The sequence below is a fragment of the Ovis canadensis genome, chromosome 19, assembly GCF_042477335.2.
Source record: "Ovis canadensis isolate MfBH-ARS-UI-01 breed Bighorn chromosome 19, ARS-UI_OviCan_v2, whole genome shotgun sequence".
Classification (NCBI taxonomy): domain Eukaryota; kingdom Metazoa; phylum Chordata; class Mammalia; order Artiodactyla; family Bovidae; genus Ovis; species Ovis canadensis.
The window spans coordinates 22,052,664-22,079,166 of NC_091263.1; the positions used below are offsets into that span (position 1 = coordinate 22,052,664).

Below are 26,503 nucleotides of genomic sequence, written 5' to 3' on the forward strand. Positions count from 1 at the left end.
GCTTCCATGTGTGAGTTGTAAGCAGTGCTGCACTGAACGCTGGGGTGTGTGTGTCTTTTGAAATTTTGTTTTCTCAGATTATACTCCCAGGAGTGGCGTGGATCCTTTTCCCTGCTTTATTTTCAGTTTTAAAAGAACCTCCACACTGTTCTCCAGAGCTTAGGAGGGTTCCCTTTGCTCCACCCCATCTCCAAATTTACTGTTTATAGATGTTTTGCTGATGGCCATTCTGACTGGTTTGAGCTGTTACTTTCTTGCAGTTCTGATTTGCATTTTTCTAATAATAGCTTTGTGGGGCACTTTAACCACTGTCTTTCTGTTTTCTCTTTTCAAACAGTGTGATTGAAATTTACATCTTTAACTTGGCTTCTTAAAAGTTGGCCCTATTTGAAATTTTTTTTTCTTGACCTTCCCTGGGGCATTTCTTGAAGGCAGGTGTTATTTCCAGCCCTGCAGGAGTTTTGAAGGCAAGTTCAGTTCAGTTGCTCAGTCATGTCCAATTCTCTGCGACTCCATGGACTGCAGCACGCTAGGCTTCCCTGTCCATCACCAACTTCCGGAGCTTGCTCAGACTCATGTCCATCAAGTCAGTGATGCCATCTGACCATCTTGTCCTCTGTCGTCCCCTTCTCCTCCTGCCTTCAGTCTTTCCCAGCATCAGGGTCTTTTCCAGTGAGTCAGTTCTTTGCATCAGGTGGCCAAAGGATTGGAGCTTCAGCTTCAGCATCAGTCCTTTCAATGAATATTCAGAGTGGATTTCCTTTAGGATTGACTTGTTTGAGCCTCTTGCAGTCCAAGGGACTCTCAGGAGTCTTCTCCAATACCACAGTTCAAAAGCATTAATTCTTCGGCACTCAGCTTTCTTTATGGTCCAACTCTCACATCCATCCATGACTACTGGAAAAACCATAGCTTTGACTAGACGGACCTTTGTCAGCAAAGTGATGTCTCTGCTTTTTAATACGCTGTCTAGGTTGGTCATAGCTTTCCTCCCAAGGAGCAAGCATCTTTTAATTTCATGGCTGCAGTTACCACTTGCAGTGATTTGGGAGCCCCCCAAAATAAAGTCTTTCACTGTTCCCATTGTTTCCCTATCTGTTTGCCATGAAGTGATGGGACTGGATGCCATGATCTTAGTTTTTTGAATGTTGAGATTTAAGCCAGCTTTTTCACTCTCCTCTTTCACTTTCATCAAGAGGCTCTTTAGTTCCTCTTCACTTTCTGCCATAAGGGTGGTGTCATCTGTATATCTGAGGTTATTGATATTTCTCCCCGTAATCTTGATTCCAGCTTGTGCTTCATCCAGACTGGCGTTTTGTATGATGTACTCTGCATATAAGTTAAACAAGCAGGGTGACAATACAGCTTTGACATACTCTTTTCCCAGTTTGGAACCAGTCTGTGTTCCATGTGTGGTTCTAACTGTTGCTTCTCAACCTGCATACAGATTTCTCAGGAGGCAGGTGAGGTGGTTTGGTATTCCCGTCTCTTGAAGGATTTTCCAGTTTGTTGTGATCCGTACAGTCAAAGGCTTTGGCGTAGTCCATGAAGCAAAAGTAGATGTTTTTCTGGAACTCTCTTGTTTTTTTCTGTGATCCAACGGATGTTGGGAATTTGATCTCTGGTTCCTCTGCCTTTTCTAAATCCAGCTTGAATATCTGGAAATTCTCAGTTCACATACTGTTGAAGCCTGGCTTGGAGAATTTTTACTATTACTTTGCTAGCGTGTAAAATGAGTGCAATTGAGTGGTAGTTTGAACACTCTTTGGCGTTCTTTCTTTGGGACTGGAATGAAAACTGACCTTTTCCAGTCCTATGGCCACTGCTGAGATTTCCAGATTTGCTGGCGTATTGAGTGCAGCACTTTCACAGCATCATCTTTTAGGATTTGAAGTAGCTTAACTGGAATTCCATCACCTCCAGTAGCTTTGTTCGTAGTGATGCTTCCTAAAGCCCACTTAACAGTGCGCATAAAAGCCTGTTTTAAAGGTGTAGTAAAGAGAAATGACCACAAGGAGGCAGCACCACTTCATGTGCAGGTCTGGTCACCTGGGCAACCAGAGCGTCAGGAAAGTCAGTTCTTGGGCTGTCAAGGAGAATGTTGTTTGAGGTGTCCAGCAAATTGGTTCAATGATGCACACACATAGATGTATTGTGTTTTGGATCCTTTTCCCTTCTGGGTTGTTAGCGTGTTTCACAATTCCCTGTGCTGTTCAGGAGGTCCTTTTTAATTTTCTATATTATGTATATGAGAGTGTATCTGTCAATCCTAACCTCCTACTTCATTCCTCCCACTCCAGTTTCCCCTTATAGAATCATACATTGGTTCTGAACCTGTGAGTCTCCTCGTGTTACATAAATTATTTGTATCAGTTTTTGGGTTCCAACTGTAAGTGATCTCATACAATATTTGTCTTTCTCAGTCCGAGTTAGGTCCATCCAGGTGTCTAGCACCATCCAGGTGGCTGCCAACGGCATCATTTCATCCTTCCTTATGGCTGAGTACTACTCCATTGTATACCTGGGCCACATCATTTTCTGTTCATCTAACGATGGGCACTGCTGTGGCTTCCATTCCTGGGTGTTATAAGCAGTGCTGCACCGAATGTTGGGATGCACGTGTTTTTTGAAATTCCGTTTTCTCCACTTGTACAGGAGTGGGGTGGCCAAATCATATGCCCACTCTATTTTTATTCAGTAGTTTTCAAAAGCCTCACGATGTTCTCCAGAGTTCCTGGAGATTTAAATTCACAAGAACATTGTAGGAGGGCTTCCTTTGCTCCACCCTGTCTCCGCATTTACGTTTGTAGACATTTTCCTGATGACCATTCTGACTGGTGCAAGTTAATACCTCCTTGTAGTTCTGATTGACATTTGTCTAGTAATAGCCATTGAGAGCATCTTTTTCATACTTTGTCTCAAACAGTATGAGTAAAATTTACATTTTGAAGCAGGCTTCTTGAAAGGCGACCTTGTTTTGACTTTTTCTCCTGTGGCCTACCCTCGGGCATTTCTTGAGGGCAGGTGTCATTTGCAGCCCAGCAGGGTTATTGAAGGCGAAGAGTCCATAAACCTTGGTTTTAAAGTTGTAGTGATAAGAAACAGCCACAAGGCAGGAGGACTTCCTCACACCCAGGTCTGATCACCTGGGCAGCCAAAACCTCAGGAAAGCCAGTCAATTCCTGGGTTGTCAAGGGAGCAGAAGGTGCCAGGACAAAGGCCCAGGGGCCTGTGTCTCATTCCTTTACCCCTTCTCCCCACAGACAAATCCCAGCCCCTGCAAAACCACTCTGCTGAGGGTGATGTCGTCCGAGGCTGGTGATGAGTTCCCTCACCAGGACACGTCCAAGAGACCTGCTGGCTTCTGGAAGCTCTTCCAGCCTGAGGGCCCACCAGTCTTTGGATGCTCCGGGCTTCATGTAGCTTCTGAAGGGCCCGCCTGCATCTGGAGATTGTGGTCCCATCCTGAGGGGACCAGTCCTTACAGGTGCAAGGGGCTCTGCTTTGACGGCATGTAGTCCCTAGCTCCCTCAGCCCCGTGAGAGTCCAGTCTTGAGACCCAAGCCTCTCAGGGTGCTAGGATGGGACACCTGCCCAGGTCCCCATGACCTGAGGGCAATATGGTAGGCATTGCTTTTTATGTAATTTTTAAAAACTTTAAATATAACTGAAATAGAACTGATTTATACTATAGTGTTTGTTGGAGGTGTACAGCAAATTGGTTCAGTTATGCACACACATGGATGTATTGTTTTTCAGATCCTTTCCCGGTAGTTTTACACCGTGTTTCACGGAGTTCCCTGTGGTGTATAGTAGGTCCCTCTCGATTATCTGTTTATTATATATAAAAGAGTGCATCCGTTAGTCTTAACCTCCTAATTCATCTCTTCTGCCCTAATTTCCCCTTTGTGGATCATAAGTTTGTTTTCCAACTCTGTGAGTCTCCTTTTGTTGCATAAATGAATTATTATTTTCTAGATTCCAAATCTAAGTGATCTCGTATACCATTTGTCTTTCCCAGTCTGACTTACTTCACTTGATCTGATCATGTCTGGGTCTGTCAGTGTGGCGGCCAGTGGCATCATTTCATCCTTTGTATGGCTGAGTAATATTCTGTTGTAAACATGTGGCATCTCTTCTTTTTCCGTTCATCTGTCGATGGACACTGTGGTGACTTCCCTGTCTTGCCTGTTGTAATCAGGGCTGCACTAAGTGCTGGGGTGCGCTTGTCTCTTGGAGTTCTGGTTTTCTCCAGTTACATGCCCAGGACTGGGGTGGCCCAATCATATGCTAGCTCTGTTGTTAGTTTGTTTAATGAACTTCCACACTGTTCTCCAGAGTGGCTGATACCCAATTTACATTCGCAACAACCTGGTTGGAGGATTCCCTTTGCTGCACTCTGCCTCTGCGTTTGTTGTCTGTATACAGACCATTTGCGGATGGCCATGCTGACGGGTGTGGGGTGATTCCTCCTTGCATTTTTGATTTGCATTTCTCTAACAGTAGTCATATGGATATATGTCACATACATACAATAGTAGTCATGAGTCTGAGCAGTCTCCGGGAGTTGATGATGGATAGGGAAGCCAGACACGCTGCAGTCCATGGGGTCGCAAAGACTCAGACATGACTGAGTGACTGAACTGAACTGAGTCATGTGGAGCAGCTCTTCCATTACTTCTAAAAAAACAGTATGAATGAAATTTACCTTTTGAAGTTGGCATTTTGAAAGTCGGCCCAGTGTTGAATATCTTTTCATAGCCTACTGCAGTACATTTCTTGAAGGTAGGTGTCATTTCCAGTCCTTGCAGAGTTGATGAACAGGAAATGGCCTTAAGTGGGGGTTTTAAAGTTGTAGTTATGGGAAAAGGCCACAAGGTGACAGATCTGACTTCACACCCAGATCTGGTTACCTGGGCAGACAGAGCCTTAGGGAAGTCCTGTTCCTGGGTTGTCAAGGAGAGGGGAATGTGCCAGAAGAAACGCCCAGGGTACGGTGTTTCATTCCTTCTTCCCTTTCCCTTTCCCCCCATGGAGAAATCTCAGCACCTGGAAAACCATTCTGCTGAGGGAGCACCTCCTCCGTAAGTGGGGGCGACTGTCAGGAAGGAGGGTGGAGGTGGGAACCCAACACCAGGACGCGAGGAGGGGAGACCAGGTGACTTTATGAAGCTCTTCCAGCCCGGGAGGATCCACAGATCTTTGGGTGCCCTGGGCTTCTTGTGGCTTTTTGTGGGCCTGCCTGGCTTTGGAGATTGTGGTCCCATCAAGAGGGGAGCGGGCAGTACAGGTCCAAGGGGGCTCATTTGCTTGCACATCCTCCGTCAGACCCGTGAGAGTTGAGCCTCCAGACGCAGGCCTGCTCAGGCCCCAGGGATGTGACACCAGCCCAGGTCACGGTGGCCTGACGGGGATTGATTCGTTACTTCTGCCTTGGCCTCTGTGTACCGAGGAACTCCTGTCGTTTTCACAAATGGATTCCACTTTTCCCTGGAGATCCTGTCTACGGCCCGTTCATTGCTGAGTTTTGGGGTTTTTTTCGTCATTGCAGGAGTTCCGTCGGAGGGGCTTGGAGAGGGGGCTTGTTGGTGATCTTTTTCTCCTGGAAGCTGTTCTTCCCCGGAGAACTGTTCTTCTGAGAGGCTGGCTGACTTCCTGTTCCTGTTTTTTCTCTTCCGCCCACAGTGAACGACCTGAAGAATGCGGCACCTTGTGCGGTCAGCTACCTACTCTTTGACCAGAGCGACAAGGTCATGCAGCAGAACCTGGTGTACTATCAGTACCACAGGGACAAGTGGGCGCTGGCGGACGAGCATTTCCAGCCCAGACCGGTGAGCGCCTGCGCACCGGGCCTCGCGTTTCCGCTCTCGTCTTCATCTCACTTCCGGGAGACAGCTTGGCACCTGAAGAGAAGGGCTATTTCAGAAACAAGGGAATCTCAGCTTGCTTCTGTCGCTTTTTTGTCTTTTAACACTTTACCCCTTTGTTCTCTTTTCTAAATCCGCACACTCTCCTGAAATTTCAAGCATTGCAGAAACATTTCAGTTAGGAATTGACACTGCCTCTTGATTTTAGGTTTTCTCTGTCTCATGCTGTGGTAAAGCTGTATGTGTGGCGTATATGCAGCATGTAATTCTTTATTTTTATAAGAATGGGGTCCTACATACTGTTTTACAACTTGCTTTGTGTGTTCTAAGAATTTCATCATGAATGCTTCCCTTGTTACTCTCATGCCATATATATATTTTTTTCATAATTAATAACTCTATGGCAGGGTTGTTTATGGATGGATCATCATTTCATTCTTTTGATGCACACACACAGTTTTGCACGTGTTCAGGGAAACTTGTGGATTATTTATCACTTTCAGAGGATCTTTTCTCATGTGCCCGTAAGTTGTATTTTCATTGAGATTTGTGCTGGCTGTCCTGGTTTTCTGTACATACATCTTCCTTCAACCTCACTGTTCAGACACACACACACACATTTCTCTTTCATTCACTTGGGATTGGCCACTGTTTTTCAAATTGAGATATAATTCATATAGTTGAAAGCTCATGCATTCTAAGTGCACAATTCAGAGGTTTTTGCATAATCACAGCGCTGTGTGGCTGTTGCCACTATTTAATTTTGCATATTTTCATCATCCCCTCACCAGAGAAACCCCAACCCCTTGTTCCCTCTGCACCCCAGTTTTCCTGTTAAGTGGTTGGTTGTAAACACTGTTCTCTGTTTGTGTCTGAACAGGAAGCAGTCCAGTTCTTTAACGTGACCATGCTCCAGAAAGAGCTGTATGACTTTGCTAAGGAAAATCTCATGGATGACGATGAGGTGAGCTTTCATGTTTAGCACACGACTGACTGAGACAAAATATTCTTTACATCTTTGTTAAAAATCACTGGGAGGCCCCGTCATTCCTGAAATGAGACCCAGAAGAGGCCTTGGGAAACACGGTTTCTGTGAGTGTTTTAACGCGTCAGTGGACTGACCTGGACAAGAAGGGCTTCTAGGAAACCCAGGCTGAAGCACCACGTTTCCTGGCAGAGTTCAGAGCCATGCTGTAGTCACGGTCATAGGAGCCGTCCAGGCATCGTTTTTGTTTTATTTGTTTGTTTATTTATTTGAGGCTGTGCTGGACCTTCGTTGCTGTGTCGGCTTTTCTCTAGTTGTGGTGAGCAGGCTTCTCCCTGTGGTGGCCTCTCTTGTATTGGAGCATGAGTTCTAGGACAAGTGGGCTTAGTAGTGGAGGCTCTGGGGCTCTAGAGCACGGGCTTCATAGTTGTGGCACACAGGCTTAGTTGTTCCATGACATGTGGGATCTTCCTGGATCAGGGATCAAACCCATGTCTCCTGCATTGGCAGGCGGATTCGTTACCACTGAGCCACCAGGGAAGCTCCCAGGCATTGTTTTTTTTTTTTAATTTGTACTGGAATATAGTTGCTTTACAGTGTTGAGTTAGTTTCTGCTGTACAGCAAAGTGAATCAGCCATATATATACATTTATCCTCTCTTTTTTGGATTTCCTGCCCATTTAGGTCACCAGAAAGCATTGAGTTCCCTGTGCTATACAGCTGGTTCTCATTAGTTATCTATTTTATACGTAGTCTCAATAGTATATATATGTCAATCTCAACCTCCCAATTCCTCCCACCTGGCCCTTTCCCCCTTGGTGTCTGTACCTTTGTTCTTTATGTCTGTGTTTCTATTTCTGCTTTGCAAATAGGTTCATCTGTACCATTTTTTAGATTCCACATACATAAATTAATATATGATATTTGTTTTTTTCTTTCTGACTTCACTTAGTATGAAAATCTCTACATCCATTCATGTCTCTGCAAATGGCATAATTGCATTCCTTTTTGTGTCTGAGCAACAAGCTTCATTTTTTAACTTTATAAGAATAGAATATTCAATTACTCAGCACTCTGAAGACTCTGGGAAACCCACATCCCAATTTTTCTGTCAGTTTGTGTGTGTGTGTGTGTGTGTGTGTGTGTGTTTAATGAGTGAAGCATTTTATCCTTCTCTGGGATTTTCTTGAAATTCCTGATTAAGTCTTACTCAGCCGATTCCTTTACTGATGGAGACTCTGCTGGTTATGGGGCAGTCATTCTGTGTTGGGGCAGTCTAGTCACAGCAAAGCCATCATCAGGGTTAGCGTTTGGGCTTCCCAGGTGGCACTTGTGGTAAAGACCCTGCCTGCCAGTGCAGGAGATGTAAGAGATGCAGGTTCAATCCCTGGGTTGGGAAGATTCTCTAGAGGAGGACATGACAACCCATTCCAGTATTCTTGCCTGGGGAATCCCATGGACAGAGGAGCTGGAGAGCTACAGTTCGCAAAAAGTCGAACACGACTGACCGAGCATGCATGCAGGGGTAGCATTTAGAGAGATGTGTTTGGAACAGACCATGGAATTCTTTCTGAGACAGCTGAGGACTCGCCATCCTTCAGAGTTGGAAGACAGCTGAGGCCTTGTTCTCAGCTGACCCTTCACTTCATAGAAGAGGAACCCCAGGGAACAGGAAAGTCTGGAAGCTGCTCGGCCAGACCCAGAGCCCCGAGCCTCCACGTCTGCTCTTTCCTCTGCCCCAGTTTTCAGTGAAGCACCTGTAAGTAAAATGGCATCATGAAATTTGTTTTTTGTGGACAAATTCACATGAGTTGAATGGACCATTGCCATGCATTTAGCTGCCCTGAGCCTCAATTCTTTTGTGGAAAATGCAGCTGATAACGTTGACCTGGCAGGGTTGGAAGAAGAAAATACCACTTTGGACATGGAAGTGCTTTACAGAGTAGGAAGTGACGCACATGCCTTGTGTCTTGGGTTGGGTTCTCTGGAGGCAGATCCTGGAATAAGATCACAAGGATGCTGAAAAGGAAGGAACACAGGCCAGACACAAACTAGCTTGGCCGCTGTGGTTTAAGAAGTAGAGAAAAATATATTCGGGAAAATGGGGATGGATTGGGTTCCTGATTATCTAAAGGCAAAACTACTATTGAGATTTTGGTGTTTATACTTCCAAGTTTTCCATATATTTCCAATATATTAATATATTCACCATAAACCTAATGGTAATTATATATCAGAGCTTTTCCATTTAGCATTGATATGAGCGGTTTCCCTTGTTACATTTTTCTAGAACAGAAAACTGGTATGTGACATACTACTCACATACCATACAATTTTCCTTTCTAAAGTGTACAATTCAGTGGCTTTTAGTGTATTCATAAAGTTGTACATTCATGCTACTATCAGATTTGAGAACATTTTCCTCACCCAAATGAAAGCCGAAACCTATTAGTCGTCACCTTACATTCTTTCCCCTCTGTCCACACAGCCTGTGCCCCCAGCCTCTGGCAAGCACTAACCTTCTCTCTGTCTCTGAATCTGCCTGTTCTGGACATTTCCTATGAGTGGAATCAAATGGATTTTGCTTTTTGCGATTAGCTCCTTTTCACTGAGTATGTTTTCCAAGTTTAGCTATGTTGTAACATGGATCACGTTACATGAAAAAATTCCTTTTCATTGCTGAATACTATTCTGCTGTGTGGCCGTGCCACGTGGTGTTTATTCTTTGACTGATGGATATTTGGGTTGTTTCCACTCTTTGGTACTTTGAATAATGATACTGTGTACATTTGTGTACAGATTTTTGTTTGGGTAAGAATTTTCCATTCTCTTATACTTAAAAGTGGAATGGCTGGGTCCCATGATAACTCTGTGTTTATCTTGTTAAGGAACTGCCTTCCAGACTGTTTTCCAAAGTGGCTGACCCATTTTGGATTTCCCACCAACAAATGTAGGAAAGTTCTAATCTGCTTCATCTTCATCACCATTTGTAGCATCTGTCTGTTTTTGAGTGTGTGTCTGTCTTTTTTATTAGAGGTGTGAAGTAGGTGTGGCGTGGTACCTCATTGCGGTTGTCATTTGCATTTCCCTGTTGACTAATGATGTTGAGCATCTTTTCGCATGCTTACTAACCATTTGTATATTTCTTTGGAGAAGTGTTGATTCTATTCAAACCTTTTGCCCACTTTTTTTTTGAGAGAGGAGTGTTTTTGTTTTCCTTTGCCCATTTTCAAATTGGGTTATTTGTCTTTTCATTTTGAGTTGTGAGAGTTCTTTATATATTCTGTTTATAAAGTTCCCTGTCAGATACATTAATTGCAAAGATTTTCTCTCAATCTGTTGGTTATCTTTTCACTTTACTCTTGAAGCTCAAATGTTTTAGATGTTTATGAAACCCAACTTACCAATTTTTTTCTTGTTACTTGTGTTTTGGTGTCATATCTAAGAAACTCATCCAAGATCACTAAAATATACTGTGTTTTTTTCCTAAAGTTTTTATAGTTTTAACTTTCATTTTTATCTATAATCCACTTTTTGTTAATTTTCTATATGATATGAGGCAGTGGTCCAATTTCATTTTTTTTGCATGTGGAAATGCTGTTGTTCCAGCACCGTTTATTGAAAAGACTCTCCCTGTTCAGCTGTCTGGGTACCTTCATAGGAAAATCAATTGATGTTAAATGTGAAGATTCATTTCTGGACTCTCCATTCTATTCTGTTGATCTAGACTTCTATCCTTATGCTGGTACTGCACTTTTTGTTTTTATTGTTTTTTTTTTTCAATGTAACCCATTAATTTATGTATGTATTCTAGATTTTATTTATTTAATTTTGGCTGCACTGAGTTTGTTGCTGTGTGTGGGCTTTCCCGAGTTGCAGCAAGCAGGGGCTACCCTAGTTGCGGTGAACAGGCTTCTCTTGTTGCGGAGCACGGACTCTAGGCTTGTGGGCTTCAGAAGTTGTGGTGCACAGGCTTAGTTGCTCTGCAGCATGTGGGGTCTTCCTGGACCAGGAATCAAACCCTTGTCTGCTGCATTAGCGGGCAGATTCTTAACCACTGGCCCAGCAGGGAAGTTCGGTACTGCACTGATTTAAATGCTATAGCTTTGTATTACATTTTGACATTGGATAACGTGAGTCTTCCAACTTCATTTTCTTTTTTCAGATTGTGTTGGCTGTTCTGGGTCCCTTCCATTTCCATATGAGATATGGGATCAGTTTGCCAGTTTCTCCAAAAGCAGCTTGGATTTTGATAGGAATTGTGCTGAATCTGAAAATTGTTTTGGGTACAGTTGACATTGTAACAATATCAAATATTCTGATCTATGAACATGGGATAGCTTTCTCTTTATTTAGGTCTTCTTTAACTTCCTTTGAGGAGCTTCCCTGGTAGCTCAGGTGGTAAAGAATCTGCCTACAGTGCAGGAGAGCCGGGTTTGATCCCTGAGTTGGGAAGGAAATGGCAATCCACTCCAGTAGTCTTGCCTGGAAAATAACTTCCTTCAATAAAGTTTTCTCAAATTTTGTTATTCTAGATGCTGTTTCAAATGGAAGTGAAGTGAAAGTTGCTCGGTCATGGCTGACTCTTTGTGACCCCATGGACTATACAGTCCGTGGAATTCTCCAGGCCAGAATACTGGGGTGGGTAGCCATTCCTTTCTCCAGGGGATCTTCCCAACCCAGGGATTGAATCCAGGTCTCCTGCATTACAGGCAGATTCTTCACCAGCTGAGCCACCAGGAAAACCCAAGAATACTGGAGTGGGTAGCCTATCCCTTCTCCAGCAGATCTTCCCAACCCAGGAATCAAATCCAGGTCTCCTGAACTGCAGGCAGATTCTTTACCAGCTGAGCTACCAGGGAAGCCCTGTTGTAAATGGAACTGTTTTCCTTTTTTTTTTTTTTTAAGTTTCTAGTTGTGTCTTGGTAGTATATAGACATACTGTTGGTTTTTGTATATTGATAGTGTAATCTTGCAAACTTATTGAACTTGTTTATCAGTTCTAATCTTTTTTTGTTGTGTGTGTATTCCTCAGGAGTTTCTGTGCGTAAGATCATGTTTATCTGTGAGCAGACCTAGAAAAATCACAAGTATTAGAACAAGAAGAGCCCCTTTATGAGACAGTAAAGTTCTTTCATGTCACAGATGAGGAAACAAACTCAGAAAGGTAGCGTGACTTACTGAAAGTCACACAGCTGCCTAGTAACCATCTGGTGAACTGACTGGGTTTCTTCCAGGCTTTACAGTTCCTAGGATTCTTGAACTTGGTGCTCTCAAGATAACAGGGCTCCACTGAAGATCCCAGAGTAATTAGGTTATTAATCAAGGCTTTAGAATTGTGAAATAATTTCTAAAGAATGACCTGTTTTTTTTAATTATATATCAAATGATGGCAAGTCATCATTTATTTGAAATAAACTGTAACTAACACAATAAAATTCTTAGTTAAGCCTTAAAAGTTTCAAAGGACCAAATGCTGCCTTGAAACAAAGCATCAATACAGTCTACTGATATCTGTGGTATTGTTCTTCATAGCTTTCTGGGCTTGAAATGTGTGTAAGAACATCTGGAAGTTTGCACACTGGTTAAAAATTTGGCAGAGGCCCTGTTACCATTTCAGAAAGTTTATAAACTGCAACAAGATGTTTCAGGTTTCAGGTTCGGATAATTGTTTGCTCTGGGAAAGTCTAAAAGGTATTAACTTTTTAAAACTGCACAGCATTAGAGTTGAGAGTTAAGTTTTGTTGGGGGCAAAATGAGGACTATAACCTGGGCGACAGCATTTCAGATGGCTGAGAAACTGCGCTAATGAAGCAAGAGGGACGGTCAGTATAAATGTTATTGGGTGAGCTGGGAGTACATGCAATCTAGCACGTATTTTTCACAGAAGCTTTCTGCTAGTCTTTAGTCACCATGAAGGATTTTAGTGCTTTTCTAGAAACGAAGAGATATAAGAATTGGGCTCATAAAATCTTAAGTATCTGAAGCCCTGGTCTGCCGGTCTTTCCTAGAGCACAGAGTGCTTCATTTCTGCTCTCCGCCCTGAACTCCTTTCAGGGAGTGTTGAAGGTCAGTAGCTGTAGCAGCACCTGACTTAATCCTTGTGGTGGTAGATGGCAAGTGCCCACGGCGAGTGCCCATTTGTAGTTGACAAAGAAATAGATTAGAATTTGCTGGAGTGGCTGACTGAGGGAGCGCTCTTGGGAAAGGAGCTGAGGGGCAAAGGAGGAGCTATGCAGGTCAGCCTGGGCTGACCCCAGGGCATGGGAGCTGGGCCTTGTTGGTGAGTCACTCTTTCTGTGCAGTAAAGGGCTTGGTTGTGGGTTGGCCAAGGGCTTTGTGGGAGAGAAGCCAATGCAAAGAAGATAAGAAAGTGCGTGGTGGCTTCAGCTGCAGCAGGATAACACGTGTCCACGCAGTCAGCCATCCTTCCTCTAGCAGGTTTACGGAGACCTGTGTGTGCCAGGCTCTGGGAAAGAACCTGAGCCCAGGTGCTGGTCCCTTGAAAAGCTCATGGTCTGGTGATCAAGGCAGAAGGGGCACAGACAGGTCTCCCTGTGGGGTAACTGCTGTTGGGAGAGGGGTAAGGGTGAGGGAGGGATGCACAGAAAAGGGGGTGCTAAGCAGGATCTTTCAGAAGGTGCTGGGCCCCCCACTTCACACACCATCTGTGGGGGTCTTGGAGCACTTGACGCCAAGTTCACATGATGTGGAAGCCATGTCTCCCCAGAAGAAGTAAGATCCTCTGGGCCCGAGGGCAGCAGGGAAAAGGCTGCTCCAGCCTCGGGGGCGGGTGGCAGCGGCCTCTTGGAAACAGTCTCTGCTCACCGACACTGTGAAGGTCAGGTAGCTGCCTAACAGAGGTGTCCTGTTGCTCTTGCAGGGAGAGGTCCTGGAATACGTGGATGACCTGCTGGAGTTGGAGGAGACCAGCTAGCCCCAGAAGCCAGAGAGCTGTTCCTTCCATGTTCAGAAAACACAATTCTTTGTCTTCCTTTTCCTAATAGTCCAGGCTGTTGATACCTCAGAACCTTCTCTTCTCTCTGTGAAGTGAAAGGGAAGCCCCCGTCTCTTGCTACAGCTAACAAGGGGTGAGCCTGCATTCCCCGTGCCCACAGCTGCCTCCCCAACCTTTCACACCTGCCGCTCTATCTTCATACCCGCCTCTCCATCGTCATTCCCGCCTCCCCATGATCACACCTGCCTCCCCGTCTTCACACCTGCCTTCTCCATTTTCATACCTGCCTTTCTCACCATTTTGGTTAGAAGGACAGTTTTCCATGGAATCCGCTCCCCCTCCCCCCCAGAAAATCAGTATTATTTTTTAAATAAGAAAAATAATCCTAAAATATGGTAATTATAAAAACCTACTCTGGCCTTTCTGCTTTCCCCCATTTTGGTTTCCTTTCTCCCCATCCCCTGATCCAGCAAAGATGTTGAGGACAAAGGCTAAGCTTCTCTTCATAATGGTCTGCACACCATCTGACCTGCATCATTGCTGGCACCCATTGAGAACGGAGTTGGGGCAACAGCGTGGAGAACAGACATGTGACTTTTGCCTAATACTTGTGCGTGTCCGAAGGCTTCCAGCGGCCGGTCGATCCCTTTTGAGGACAGTGCTCAGCCGTTAGTCTCAGAGTTGGAAATGGAAGGGAGGAGAGAGGATCTAGTTTCACTCAGTCTTCGACAAATATTTATTGAGCACCTACTATGTGCTAGGCCTCGATCTGGGCGCTGGAGACACTGCACAGCAAAACAGAAAGGAAAAAAAAAAACCTGTCCTCACAGAGCCTACATTCTACAGGGAAAGACAGACCACAGGTAAACAAGAATAAATATATACAAGGCCTCGGAGGGTGATCATTGCTATGGAGAAAAAGCAGTGAGGGGTAAGGAAGCTTGGAGATGAGGCTGCAGGGTTGTTTGTTTCATTAATTTTTTGGTGGTCCTGTATGTGGGATCTTAGTCCCCCCACCAGCGATCACACCCCTGGCATTAGAAGTGTGATGTCTTAACCAGTGAACCCCCAGGGAAGTCCCAAGGCTGCAGTGTTTTGTTTTGTTTTGAATTTATTTATTTTAATTGGAGGATCGTTTCCTTACAATATTGTGGTGGTGTTTGCCATCCATCGACGTGAATCACCCATGGGTGCATGTGTCCTTCCATCTTGACCCCCCCTCCCGCTTCCCTCCCTACCCTATCCCTCTGGGTTGACCCAGGCTTTTCATGCCCTTCTGGGGTTTTAAATAGGGTGGTCAGGGAAGCCATCACTGAGAGCATGACAGCAGAGCAGAGACCTGGGGAGGTGGGTCTCAGGACAGAGCCTTCCAGGCAGAGCGGGCTGCTTATACGGCGTCCAGCGGTGGGGATGCGCTTGTGCCGTCGGGACAGCCCACAGCCCAGGGGAGGCGTGGGCATGGGCAGAGTGGAAGGTGGTGTAAGTGTGTGGCTGGCAGGGGGCATGGCTCAGCCTTGACAGACAGTGTAAGTAAGGCCCTGGGCTTCTGCTTTGAGTGGGGCGGGAGCCGTGCAGCAGAGCAGAGCCTGGGCTCCCTGGCACTTTACAGGGAGCTTGCCTGCTGCCGTACCGTGAGAAACCTGGAAGCGCTTAGGGGGAGAATCGGGAATGTCAATCAGGGCATGGCTACAGAGATCCAGGCAGGGGGAGGAAGGCGCAACGCCGGGCATAGCAGGGGGCGATGGTGAGACGTGGTCCCGTCATGGATTTGAAAGCAGGGCCAGTCACAGTTGCTGACAGGTTGACTGTAGAGCATTAGAGAAAAGAGAGGGGCTGGTGGCGACCTGAAGGTTTGGGGCCTGACGCATGGGAAGGACTGAGTTGCCATTGACTGAGATGGGGAGGCGGGTGGTTGGTGAGTCGGGCATTCGGTGCCTGCAGCCATCTGAGGCTGGGATGCCGGGTTCAGGCTGCAAATATGATTTGAGATTTTTCCCAGGTCAGGTGGTTGGCAGAGCCTGAGTCAGGGATCCAGTGGGGAGGGGTCCCAGGGAGGGGATATAAAGCAGAGTGGGGGGCCTCGGGCATGGACACCCTTCCCCAGGATCCCATCAGGGGAGGCTCTGGGCCCTAGACGCTTGACTGTCCTCGAAGCTCCAGGCTTCAGCTCTCTGCAGCTGCGTGAGGACAGGCAAGGAGGCTTGACTCTCTCCACTTCTCTGTTCCCCCAGGGCCTCCCCAGGGACTTTGGGGGCGAGGGTGTCTCCACAGGGTTGCCTGGTGTGGGGAGAGGTTTGGGTTCACTATCTGAAAATCACTCAGTCATGTCCAGCTCTTTTGCGACCCCATGGATTATAGCCTGCCAGCCTCCTCTTGTCCATGGAATTCTGCAGGCCGGAGTACTGGAGTGGGTAGCCATTCCCTTCTCCAGGGGATCTTCCTGACCCAGGGATTGAACCCAGGTCTCCCGCATTGCAGGCGGTATCTGAGGTTGGCTTCTTTCTACTGGGGGCTGAAAGCCCCTCCTACCCCCATCCTAGGGACTGTCCCCTGGGGACAGTGGGATCAATACTGTCAGCCCTTTGCTTTGATTGAAGGCTGTGGAACCAAGTTACTAAGTTTTTATTTTAAAAGAAACCAAACCAATTTTTTGAAAAAAAGAAGAAGGTGGGCCAATTCTTCCAAATGTAACATGAAAGCCCAGCTGCACTCAGCAACCTCAGCCCAGTACCTCCCTGAGTGGGTTTTCTTGGAAGAGCCTAGAAGAATCCTGGATTGAGACCTCGTGGGCTCAGCATTTGTCTGGCCAGCCATTTGGAGGGAAAAAAAGAAGCACATTTGTAAGCTGTGTGGGAGTTTCCAGACCAAGGCTAAGATGTCTGGCTTGTCCTCTGACCCACCTGCACTCAGCCCAGTGGGTACCAGTTAGGTCTCTGCCCACGGAGGCTGCCCACCATGGGGCAATGGAGTCTGTCCAGCCCCGAGGCCTTTCAGGCAGCCCAGGCAAGGACCCCCCCTGGGGAGGGTCTAAAGGCACCCCCTGCACCCATGTTAACGTTCAGATTTTTGGTGGGGGGAAGGATGGGGCTGGGGGGAGGTCTGGGTGTACACAAAGAATTAAAAGCAACTAATGGAAATGTCGCATATACCAGTGTATTCAGCGCAGTGATGTCTTTCTGAGTTTGAGGCTTTCTAATTACTGCCACCGACCTGTCAGGCTCACCTCTGGGGTCCAGAACCACTGAGGCCGTCACCCACAGAGGCCGCCTTAGGAAATGTTGCTTTTAGGAGTCCTTACTAAGGGAATGTTAAGAGTACAAAAATTTTATTGAACCAAACTCAGCAGCAAACAGAAAATGATTTGTTCGATTGTCAGTGGGAAAGGGTTTATTATGACTGCCGGTGGAATCAACAGTGGCCCGTTTCTGCCAACATGGATGGAAATAACGTTTTTAAGTTTCAAATGTGAGCTGTAAACCTAAGCTACTTCGGTTTAAAAAAAAAAAAAATTCAATACTTAAACTGTGGGGAGAAGGTGGACTGCAGCCAGAGAAAACATTCTCATTTAATAGTGTTTGCACATGGAACGGCAACACAGTTTGTAGCGAGGCTCCGAGAAAAACCCACAACTAATCCTTCATCGCAGCTGTCCCAACTCTTGACCATCTGCCATCCCCCAAACAGCGACTTCTTTTTTTCTGGGGACTCCAGGCTTGAATGACCTAGTGTGGAGAGTTTAAACTGTATACAAGGAGAGGGAGGGGGGTGGGAAGGGAAGGGACCTTAAGCAAGCCTTGGCCAAAGGTTTTGTGCAAGGACTTCCTGTGCCTGCTGCCCCGTCCCCGGGGCCTCTCCTTGAGGGGGATGCCACCAGGACAGCCCAGCTTCGTCCTCACTGACCGTCTCCTACCCAGAAACCCGAGTCAGGAGCGGCCGTGGCCCGCACTGTTGCAGCGTCTTCCCCGAGGCAGGCCTCAGACTCAAGGATCCCCCCACTCTACCTCCCAGATCTGGCTTGGGTGTCTTGTTGAGTGAGTTGGCTGGCTATCTTCTTGGAACTGACAGAGTAAGATGATGGTGCCTCCTTTTGCAAGAAAAAGAGTGGGAGGAAATGAAGCAATTTCTTTTTTTTTTGTCTATTTTTCATTGATTAAAAAAAAATTTTTTTTTAAATATTGTACAGGGGTACAGCCGATTAACAAACAATGTTGTGACAGTTTCAGGTGAACAGTGAAGGGGCCGAGCCACACATGCACGTGTATCCATTCTCCCCAAAACTCCCCTCCCACCCAGGCCACCACGCTGATGCAGTTTCTCAGTTGTACCCACAGATCCAAGATGGCCCGCTGTAGAGTTGTGGTCCGCAGGCCACACTGAAACGTTGTCACCAATGTCTTTTCCACCTCCCTCCTGGGATCAGGGCAGTGGGTATGGTCTCACTCTTTGGAAAATTAGAACTTGGAAAATGGTTGGAAACAAAACTTTTTAAAAGAAATCACATTAAATGTTTTACTTTGCTTATTCTTGGCTATTTCTTTCTCTGTCCAGTGGTGGGACTGTCCTAACCACACCCAGTTCTTCTAGGATAGTGTTGAGTGGTGTTTTGTTTTTGTTTGTGTTTATTTTTGCCACACTGAGCTGCTTATGGGATCTTAGGGTCTTAGTTCCCTACCAGGGATTGAAACTCTGCCCTAGGCAACGAAAATGCAGAGTCTTAACCACTGGGCCACCTGGGAATTCCTAGGACGTGTCTCATGAGCTGTTTTCTCAGGTCTGTGAGGTTTCTGACGTGCATCTACAGAAGCAGAGTCCTCACCCCAAAGACTGTTGACTGACGGAGAGGGGGTGAACCTTACCCGCCCGGATCCTTCAGGAGATGCAGGCTCATTCCTCCCCCCCAAGTAAGGCTCTCTGTCAGATACCTGGGATCCCACGAAGGGGTAACACTGGGAATCTAGGGCTTGCTTTGGGTCCAATGAGCTGGCCCCTTCCTGCCACGGTCTGAGAAGTAACAAAGTATTTACTGTTTCCAACAAGGACCAATCCAAGCATGACAGCTGACAGCTACCGTGCTCCATGCCTGTCACCCAAGGACAAGCGAGGAGAAAGAGAAGAGTAGAAGGAGGCAGGTGGGAAGAGTAAGGAGCCAGTTAGGGCAAAAGCGGACTTTCTGCATAGAGAACTCACACATCAGCCACTGGAAGAGGAGGGGGAGGACAGGGGGATTCTGCTGATGTCAGCCCAAGAATTCCGGAGGATACAGTGGAAAAGTCTGGGTCGAGCAGGAACGGGGGGAGTAGGAAGTAAGAGTTTACCCATCAGTGGACGTCTTAATTCCAGATCACTTTTTTAAAAGTTATTATTAGTAAATGTCTTAAAATTTTTGGTTGTGCTGGGTCTTCGTCGCTGCACATGGGCTTTCTCTAGTTGCAGCAAGTCGAGGCCAGTCTTCATTGCCGTGTGTGGGCTTGTCTCATTCCTGAGCGTGGACTCCAGAGCGTGCGGGCTTCAGTGGTGGTGGTGCATGAGCTTAAGTTGTTCCGGGGCATGTGGGATCTTCCTGGACAAGGAATTGAACCTGTGTCTCCCGCCATTGGCAGGCGGATTTTTATCCACTGGACCACCAGGTAAGTCCAGGTCTAGATCTCGTGAAGCAAAGCCTTGTGTGAGTGATGGAGTGCTCTCAGGAGAAGGGGAGCAGGAAGGAGCTGGCAGGGGTGTGGTCACTGGAGACCAGCCTCCGCCTGATCTCACGGGAGCTCTCCCACCTGGAGGCAAAGAGGCCAACCTTCCGTGTGACCATGTCCATTAGTCGCTGGCTGCATGCAGGCTGCCCAGCCAGTGGGAGTGGGGGGTGGGGCCTGACTCCTGGGTAAGGGAACGCCCATTAGGCTGAGGACAATTCTCTGGATGAGAAGGGTATGGGTATGCTCTAGAGCACAGGCTTAATTGCCTCGTGGCATGTGGGCTCTTCCCGAACCAGGGATCAAACCCATGTCCCCTGCACTGGCACGCAGATTCTTAACCACTGGGCCACCAGGGAAGGCCCGGATTCTGCATTTCTAACAAGCTCCTAATTGGTGTCTGTGCTGCTGGCCTGGGAACCACACTTTTGAGTAGCAAGGTCCTGGACTTTTTATTGTACTGAGAAGCATGGTCTCTGGTTGGTGTTAGGAAGATGGAAGAGGGGTAGGAGCTCAGCTGACACCCTAAAATCCTGCTGCAGAAAGTCATGTGGCTGAGAATTAGGCTTAGAAAAGCTGGTCTTAGATCCAGCAAGTATTAAGACTACTTTCAAGATTACTAGAGAATCCTTTTTTTAAAAAAACTTATTGTGAGAGCCGAAGAACTGATGCTCTTGAACTGTGGTGTTAGAGAAGACTCTTGAGAGTCCCTTGGACTGCAAGGAGATCCAACCAGTCAATCCTAAAGGAAATCAGTCCCGAATATTTACTGGAAGGACTGATGCTAAAGCTGAAGCTCCAGTCCTTTGGCCACCTGATGCAAAGAGCTGACTCACTGGAAAAGACTCTGATGCTGGGAAAGATTGAGGGTAGGAGGAGAGGGAGACAGACGATGAGATGCTTACATACCATCAATGACTCAATGGACATGAATTTGAGCAAACTCTGGGAGATAGTGAAGGACCGGGAAGTCTGGCATAGTGCAGTTCACGGGGTCGCAAAGAGTCGGACTCGACTTAGCGACTGAACAGCAACAGCTGTGATGTAACCCAGATATAAAATACACTAGGTAACTATTTGGGGAAATAGTTGTTTATTTTAAATATCTCAGAAGCTTTGTGTTAATGGATCCTTGCCCATCCCCCACCCCCAGATTTTCGTGAACATTGAACATTTAGCAACCTCAAAACATGCATAATGGTATACAATTGAAGTTTACATGGTTTCAATCATTCCCTTTCTACATGTGTTTTTACGTTAATTTAGATGACACTAAATCAGTAAATGGGCTTCCTAGGAGGAGGCAATGGCACCCCACTCCAGTACTCTTGCCTGGAGAATCCCATGGATGGAGGAGCCTGGTGGACTGCAGCCCATGGGGTCGATAAGAGTCAGACACGACTGAGCGACTTCACTTTCACTTTTCACTTTCATGCACTGGAGAAGGAAATGGCAACCCACTCCAGTGTTCTTGCCTGGAGAATCCCAGGGACGGGGGAGCCTGGTGGGCTGCCGTCTATGGGGTCGCACAGAGTCGGACACGACTGAAGTGACTTAGCAGCAGCAGGTGGCTCAGCAGTCAAGAATCTGCCTACCAACGCATGAGCCCCAGGAGATGCAGGTTCAATCCCTGGGTTGGGAAGATCCCCAGGAGGAGGAAACGGCAACCCACTCCAAGATTTTTGTCAGGAGAATCCCATGGACAGAGGAGCCTAGTGGGCTACGGCCCATGTGGTCACAGAGTCAGACATGCCAGCACACACACAGGCGGCTGGGCCCCAACCCTAGGGCCTTCCCTTCATCCAGGGTGGAATCAGAGGCCTTGCATCTCCAGCAAGTTCCCAGGTGATATCTATGCCGCTGGTCTGAGGACTGCTGTCATAAGTGAGACGTGCTGAGTCACCATAAGATGCCTGGGATGCCACGAACTGGAAGCTCACCAGCCGGGGGAGCCCGCGATGCACTCAGGCTGTTTCCGGACAGCTCACAGTCGTCACGACAGGGTAAAGATTAGGTCGGCACAGATCACTTCATATTCCTTTGAAATTCCTCTGCTTCTCCATCAAGTAGGTACCCACACTTGATATCCTAGCCCTTGGCCCTCTCTAAACATTTTTTTCCCTCCTAGGTCATTCTTTCTTCCTGGCGTTCAGAGAAATGGTTAATCCTGAGAGAGGAAGCCGAGGACTGAGTTTTGTTAGTCCTGGCAAAAACTCTAAGACATTCCTAGGCACAGACTGGTCAAGGACAGCCAGGCCACTGCTTCTGAGAGGAAACGGTGCTTACCAGTACAAAGCTAACCTTGTTTAAAAAAAAAAAAGATGGACTCACAGGACAGAGGGAACAGGGTGGATGAGTGTCCCCCCCCCTCCCCGAAACCAATGTCAGTTGTAAATTCTTTCCAATTGCAACAAACAATTTTGAAAAAAATCTCAGAGCTTCTAGACTGTGTCCTGGATCTTGGCTCATTTGCCCTCAGCAACATTGCACCATTGAAAGGAAATAACTCATTGTTTTTCTTCCCTCTCCCACTCCCAACAATTAAATACCTGATCCAAAATAACCCTGCTCTTAAATACTCTGTCATGCCTGTTTTGAAAATTTCAGGTTGCAGACTCATTTCTTTCTTTAAAAGAAAAAAAGAAGACGACAATAGTATGATAAAGAGGTGAATTTTGACCTCTGGCTGGAATTAGGGCCAAAGCACAGGTCTGGGGTTAGGGCAACCGGGCCCAGGTCAGGTGGTGCACAGGCTGCTGACATGTGCTGACCCCGCCCAAGCCTGCCGGGTGCTTCCAGACCCACGTCTCAGCCTAGAGAAAAAAGCCCTGAGAGGAGGCAGAGCCGCCCTACTCCCCTGTCTCGTGTGCTAGTGAAAGGCCAGCGGTTCTCACTGTGATGTGTCACCGTTTATTCTCCCCGGGGGGCTTCGGGGGAAGCCCCCGCCCCAAGGCGGCTAGACCTTCTCCATCTCGATCTGCTGATGGTAGTGCCGAGCCTGCCGCTGGCCGACATTCAGCTTGTACACGGAGCTCTTGTGCTGGCACCTTCGGTAGCCCCACACGGCCCCCACGCCTGCCAGGAACAGCAGCAGGCACAGAACTGTGACAACCGTGGCAACGATGGGGCCTCTGCCGAGGCTGGGACACTTTCCCCCAGCGCAGGGCTCCAAGGTCGGGAGAAGCTCCTCGCTTGCACCCGGGCCGGGGACTTCCTGTCCCAGGAAGTCCTCCGACAGCAGGTACGGGAAGGTGTCCTGGACGGCAGGGGCAGTGGTCTCCAGGGGGGTCTGCGTGGCCGCCACGACAGTTGAGGGAGTGAGGCTGGGCGTCTTCTGGATGGCGGTCGTCTCGGTCTCCAGGGTCGAGCTGGTGAGTTCATAGGGCAGGGTGGACGTGGGAGGCTTCTCTGCGGCATATCTCCAGGGAACGGTTGACTGATTTCCCGTCAAGTCACCAGCCCCTTTGCCAGGACCCTCAGTTTCAGACACATGCATGGGTCTGAGAGCCAAAGCTTCTCCATCTAGCGTTTGAGATGGAAGAAGTGAAGTCACGTCCTCACTGGGTGTGCGGGCGGTGCTCCTGGACCCCTTCCTTCCCGCAAGAGCGGGCTGGCTGGGCGTAATCAGCATGCTTGCTTCCAGCCTGGCTGACCCGTTCCCTTTGTCCTCCTCTTCCTCATCTTCCTCCTCTCCTGCCTCTGTCTGCCTCCAGGCCCCGTCGGTCACAGGGTAGCCATCTAACCAGGACTCATCGCTGCTGCTCGCCATGGCGTCACCAGCCCTGCTGTCATTCCTGCCCACCGGGGGCCCCGAGGGACCATCAGTGCTGTGGTAGACGACCCTGGTTTCCGGCTCCCCTGGGGCCAACGTGCTGCCCCTGTGGTGGTCTGCAGCAGGAAGGTGCTTTTTGGCGTCATCATCCATTTCCTTTTCCCACTCAGGCTTGTGGAAGGTCCCAGCAGGAGACCAGAGCACATCCTTCCCGCTGCCTTGGGATCCCGGAAGCTCTGTGGGGACAGGGCTCCCAGCGCCCAGCAGGCCTGTGGTTGGCACAAAGCCTGTATCCTGGGCTCTGTCTTCCCTTGCCACAGGCATAGAGACCAGACGGTCCTGTTTTGGAGCCTCCTCAGAGGGTTCTCCCTGACTCCTGTCCTCTGCCTCTGTGCGGGAGTCCTCCATGAGCTCTCTGAATGACACGGATCTATCATCAGGGAAATTATCTTCATAGTCAATGTGTACCGCTGCCTCATCTGGAAGGAAAGAGGGAAAAGCCTCATGAGGTCCAAGGCACAGAGCCAGCATGGAACACAGGGAATAAAAAGCACAGGGGCTGGAACCAATGGAATGAACCTGTTATTCTTAGATGCTATGACTGTATCACAGATAGACCCAAAGAACCTACATACAAACTGTTACAATTAACAGATGAGTTTATCAAGGACACCGGTTCTACAGGCAACATAAAACACCAACTGTGTCTCCGTATACCAGCAATAAACAGAAAAAAAGTTAAAAGATACTGTTTGCCATCGCATGTGTGTGCTCTCCTTTTCGACCCCACGGACTGTAGCCCACCAGGCTCCTCTGTCCATGGAATTTTCCAGGCAAGAATATTGGAGTGGGTTGCCATTGTCTACTCCAGGGGATCCTCTCTGCCATTAGCAGGCAGACTCTCTCCCACTGTGCCACCCAGGGAAGCAGACTATCACTGCACATCCAACCCCCCACCCCAAATTCCTAGGAATAAATCTAACAGAAGATGTGTAAGATTTTGTACATGGAATGGTACAAAGTATTTCTGAGCAAAATTAAAAGATGACTTAAGTAGTAAAGGGACTTCCCTAGTGGCTCAGACAGTTAAGCGTCTGTCTACAATGTGGGAGACCCAGGTTCGATCCCTGGGTCGGGAAGGTCCCTGGAGAAGGAAATGGCAATCCACTCCAGTACTATTGCCTGGAAAATCCCATGGACAGAGGAGGCTGGTTAGGCTACAGTCCATGGCGTTGCAAAGAGTCAGACACAACTGGGCGATCTTCACCGTAAGTAGTAAAGGGCTATTCCACAGTAGTATAATGGAAGTTTAATTGTTAAGCTGTCAATCTGCCCAAATTAATCATTTGAAAAGACCCTGATGCTGGGAAAGATTGAGGGCAGGAGGAGAAGAGGACGACAGAGGATGAGATGGTTGGATGGCATCACCAACTCAACGGACATGGGTTTGGGTAGACTCCAGCAGTTGGTGATGGACAGGGAGGCCTGGCATGCTGCGGTTCATGGGGTTGCAAAGAGTCAGACACAACTGAGCAACTGAACTGAACTGAAACTGAATAAAAATCTCAGATATTGACAAGCTGATGCTAAAATTTACGGAAATGCAAAGGGCCAAGAAGAGACAAGGAAAAAAGAAGAGAAATGCTGTAGCAGGTATGCTACAAGATTTTAAGATTTACTATAAAACTGGAGTACTTTCAAAGACTGTGTTTGGTATTGGCACAAAGATAGACAATCAAGTTACATTAACTTTAAGAACTTCTGTTCGTCAAAAGCCACCATGAAGAGCGTTCAGATGCATGCCACATATTTGAAGATAACTGCAGCATATATGGCAACCCACTCCAGTGTTCTTGCCTGGAGAATCCCAGGAACGGGGGAGCCTGGTGGGCTGCCGTCTATGGGGCCGCACAGAGTCGGACATGACTGAAGCAACTTAGCAGCAGCAGCAGCAGCAGCAGCACATATAACCTCTGGAGGGTTCCAGAATTTATAAAGAACTCCTACAAATCAACAATAAATAGGCAGACAAATGCTAGATACGTTGGCAAGATACTTGAATCAGCATATCACAGAAAAGGTATTGGGACTTCCCTGGTGGTCCAGTGGTTAAGATTCCAAATTTCCACTACAGGGGGCACAGGTTTGTTCCCTGGCTGGAGAACTAAGATCCCGCATGCCATGCAGCATGGCTAAAAAAAAAAAAAAAAAAAATCTAAATAGTCATTATACATGTGTGAAGATGCTTAACCTCATTAGTAACAGGGAAATGCTAATCACAGCCAGAGTGAGATTCCATTATCTAGCACCAGAATGGCTAAAATTAAATAGACCGACAGGCTCTGTTATCCTTGTATTAACAAGGATATGAAAGTGGAAAGTGAAAGTCACTGAGTTGTGTCCAACTCTTTGGGACCCCATGGACTAAACGGTCCATGGAATTCTCCAGGCCAGAATCCTGGAGTGGGTAGCCTTTTCCTTCTCCAGGGGATCTTCCCAAGCCAAGGATCAAAGTCAGGTCTCCTGCATTGCAGGCAGATTCTTTACCAGCTGAGCCACAAGGGAAGCCCAAGAACATTGGAGTGGGTAGCCTATCCCTTTTCCAGCGGATATGACATACAGCAGTTCTCCTCCTAAGTGTGTGTGCACATAGGCACCGAAAGACACGCGCGAGCATGTTCATAATAGCCAGAAGCTGGACATACTGCAAATGGCCACTAACTGCAGAAATGACACACACATTTTGGCACACACAACATGGACTCCCACTGCCATGAAATCCTGCACAAGAGCACAATCTTCTGGGGGCACTGGCAGCATTCAACTTCTTGACCTGTGTGGTGGCAAAATTGCTGTATTTTTTGACCATTTACTAACCTGTTCTCTTATGATCTGGATGTATGGCTTTTCAAACTTTTTAATTGGATGAAAGATTCTTTAAATTCTACAGTGCTCTACAATTTTCAAGTTTCACACACGAGTCCATAAAATTCCATAATGATTTCATTTCTTATCCCCTCCCCCTATGTTGCTCACCCTACTCCCCTCTCCCCACTGGTAACCATTCATTTCCCATATCTGAGTTGGCTTTTTTTTTTTTTTTTTGCCACACTGCACGGCATGTGAGATCTTAGTTCTCCAACCAGGGATTGAACCTGCGTCCCTTGCAGTGGAAGTACACAGTCTTAACCACTGGGCTGCCAAGGAAGTTCCACTCAGCTTCTATTTTGTTTTATT

The 26,503-nt window shown here is 47.3% G+C and overlaps 2 protein-coding genes across 2 annotated transcripts in view; one reads left to right on the top strand and one right to left on the bottom strand.

Moving 5' to 3' along the window:
* CRTAP (cartilage associated protein) overlaps positions 1-14,701 on the top strand; it is a 37,696-nt gene extending 22,995 nt beyond the window's left edge. The window contains exons 5-7 of the mRNA XM_069561335.1: positions 5,686-5,831; positions 6,748-6,831; positions 13,736-14,701. Of these exons, the coding sequence (XP_069417436.1) occupies positions 5,686-5,831; positions 6,748-6,831; positions 13,736-13,789 (284 nt within the window). The 3' untranslated portion in view covers positions 13,790-14,701. The remainder of the gene's footprint in view (positions 1-5,685; positions 5,832-6,747; positions 6,832-13,735) is intronic.
* Positions 14,702-20,570: 5,869 nt separating this feature from the next.
* The window catches only part of SUSD5 (sushi domain containing 5), a 47,183-nt gene continuing 41,250 nt past the window's right edge, over positions 20,571-26,503 (bottom strand). The window contains exon 5 of the mRNA XM_069561334.1: positions 20,571-23,745. Within this exon, the coding sequence (XP_069417435.1) occupies positions 22,451-23,745 (1,295 nt within the window). The 3' untranslated portion in view covers positions 20,571-22,450. The remainder of the gene's footprint in view (positions 23,746-26,503) is intronic.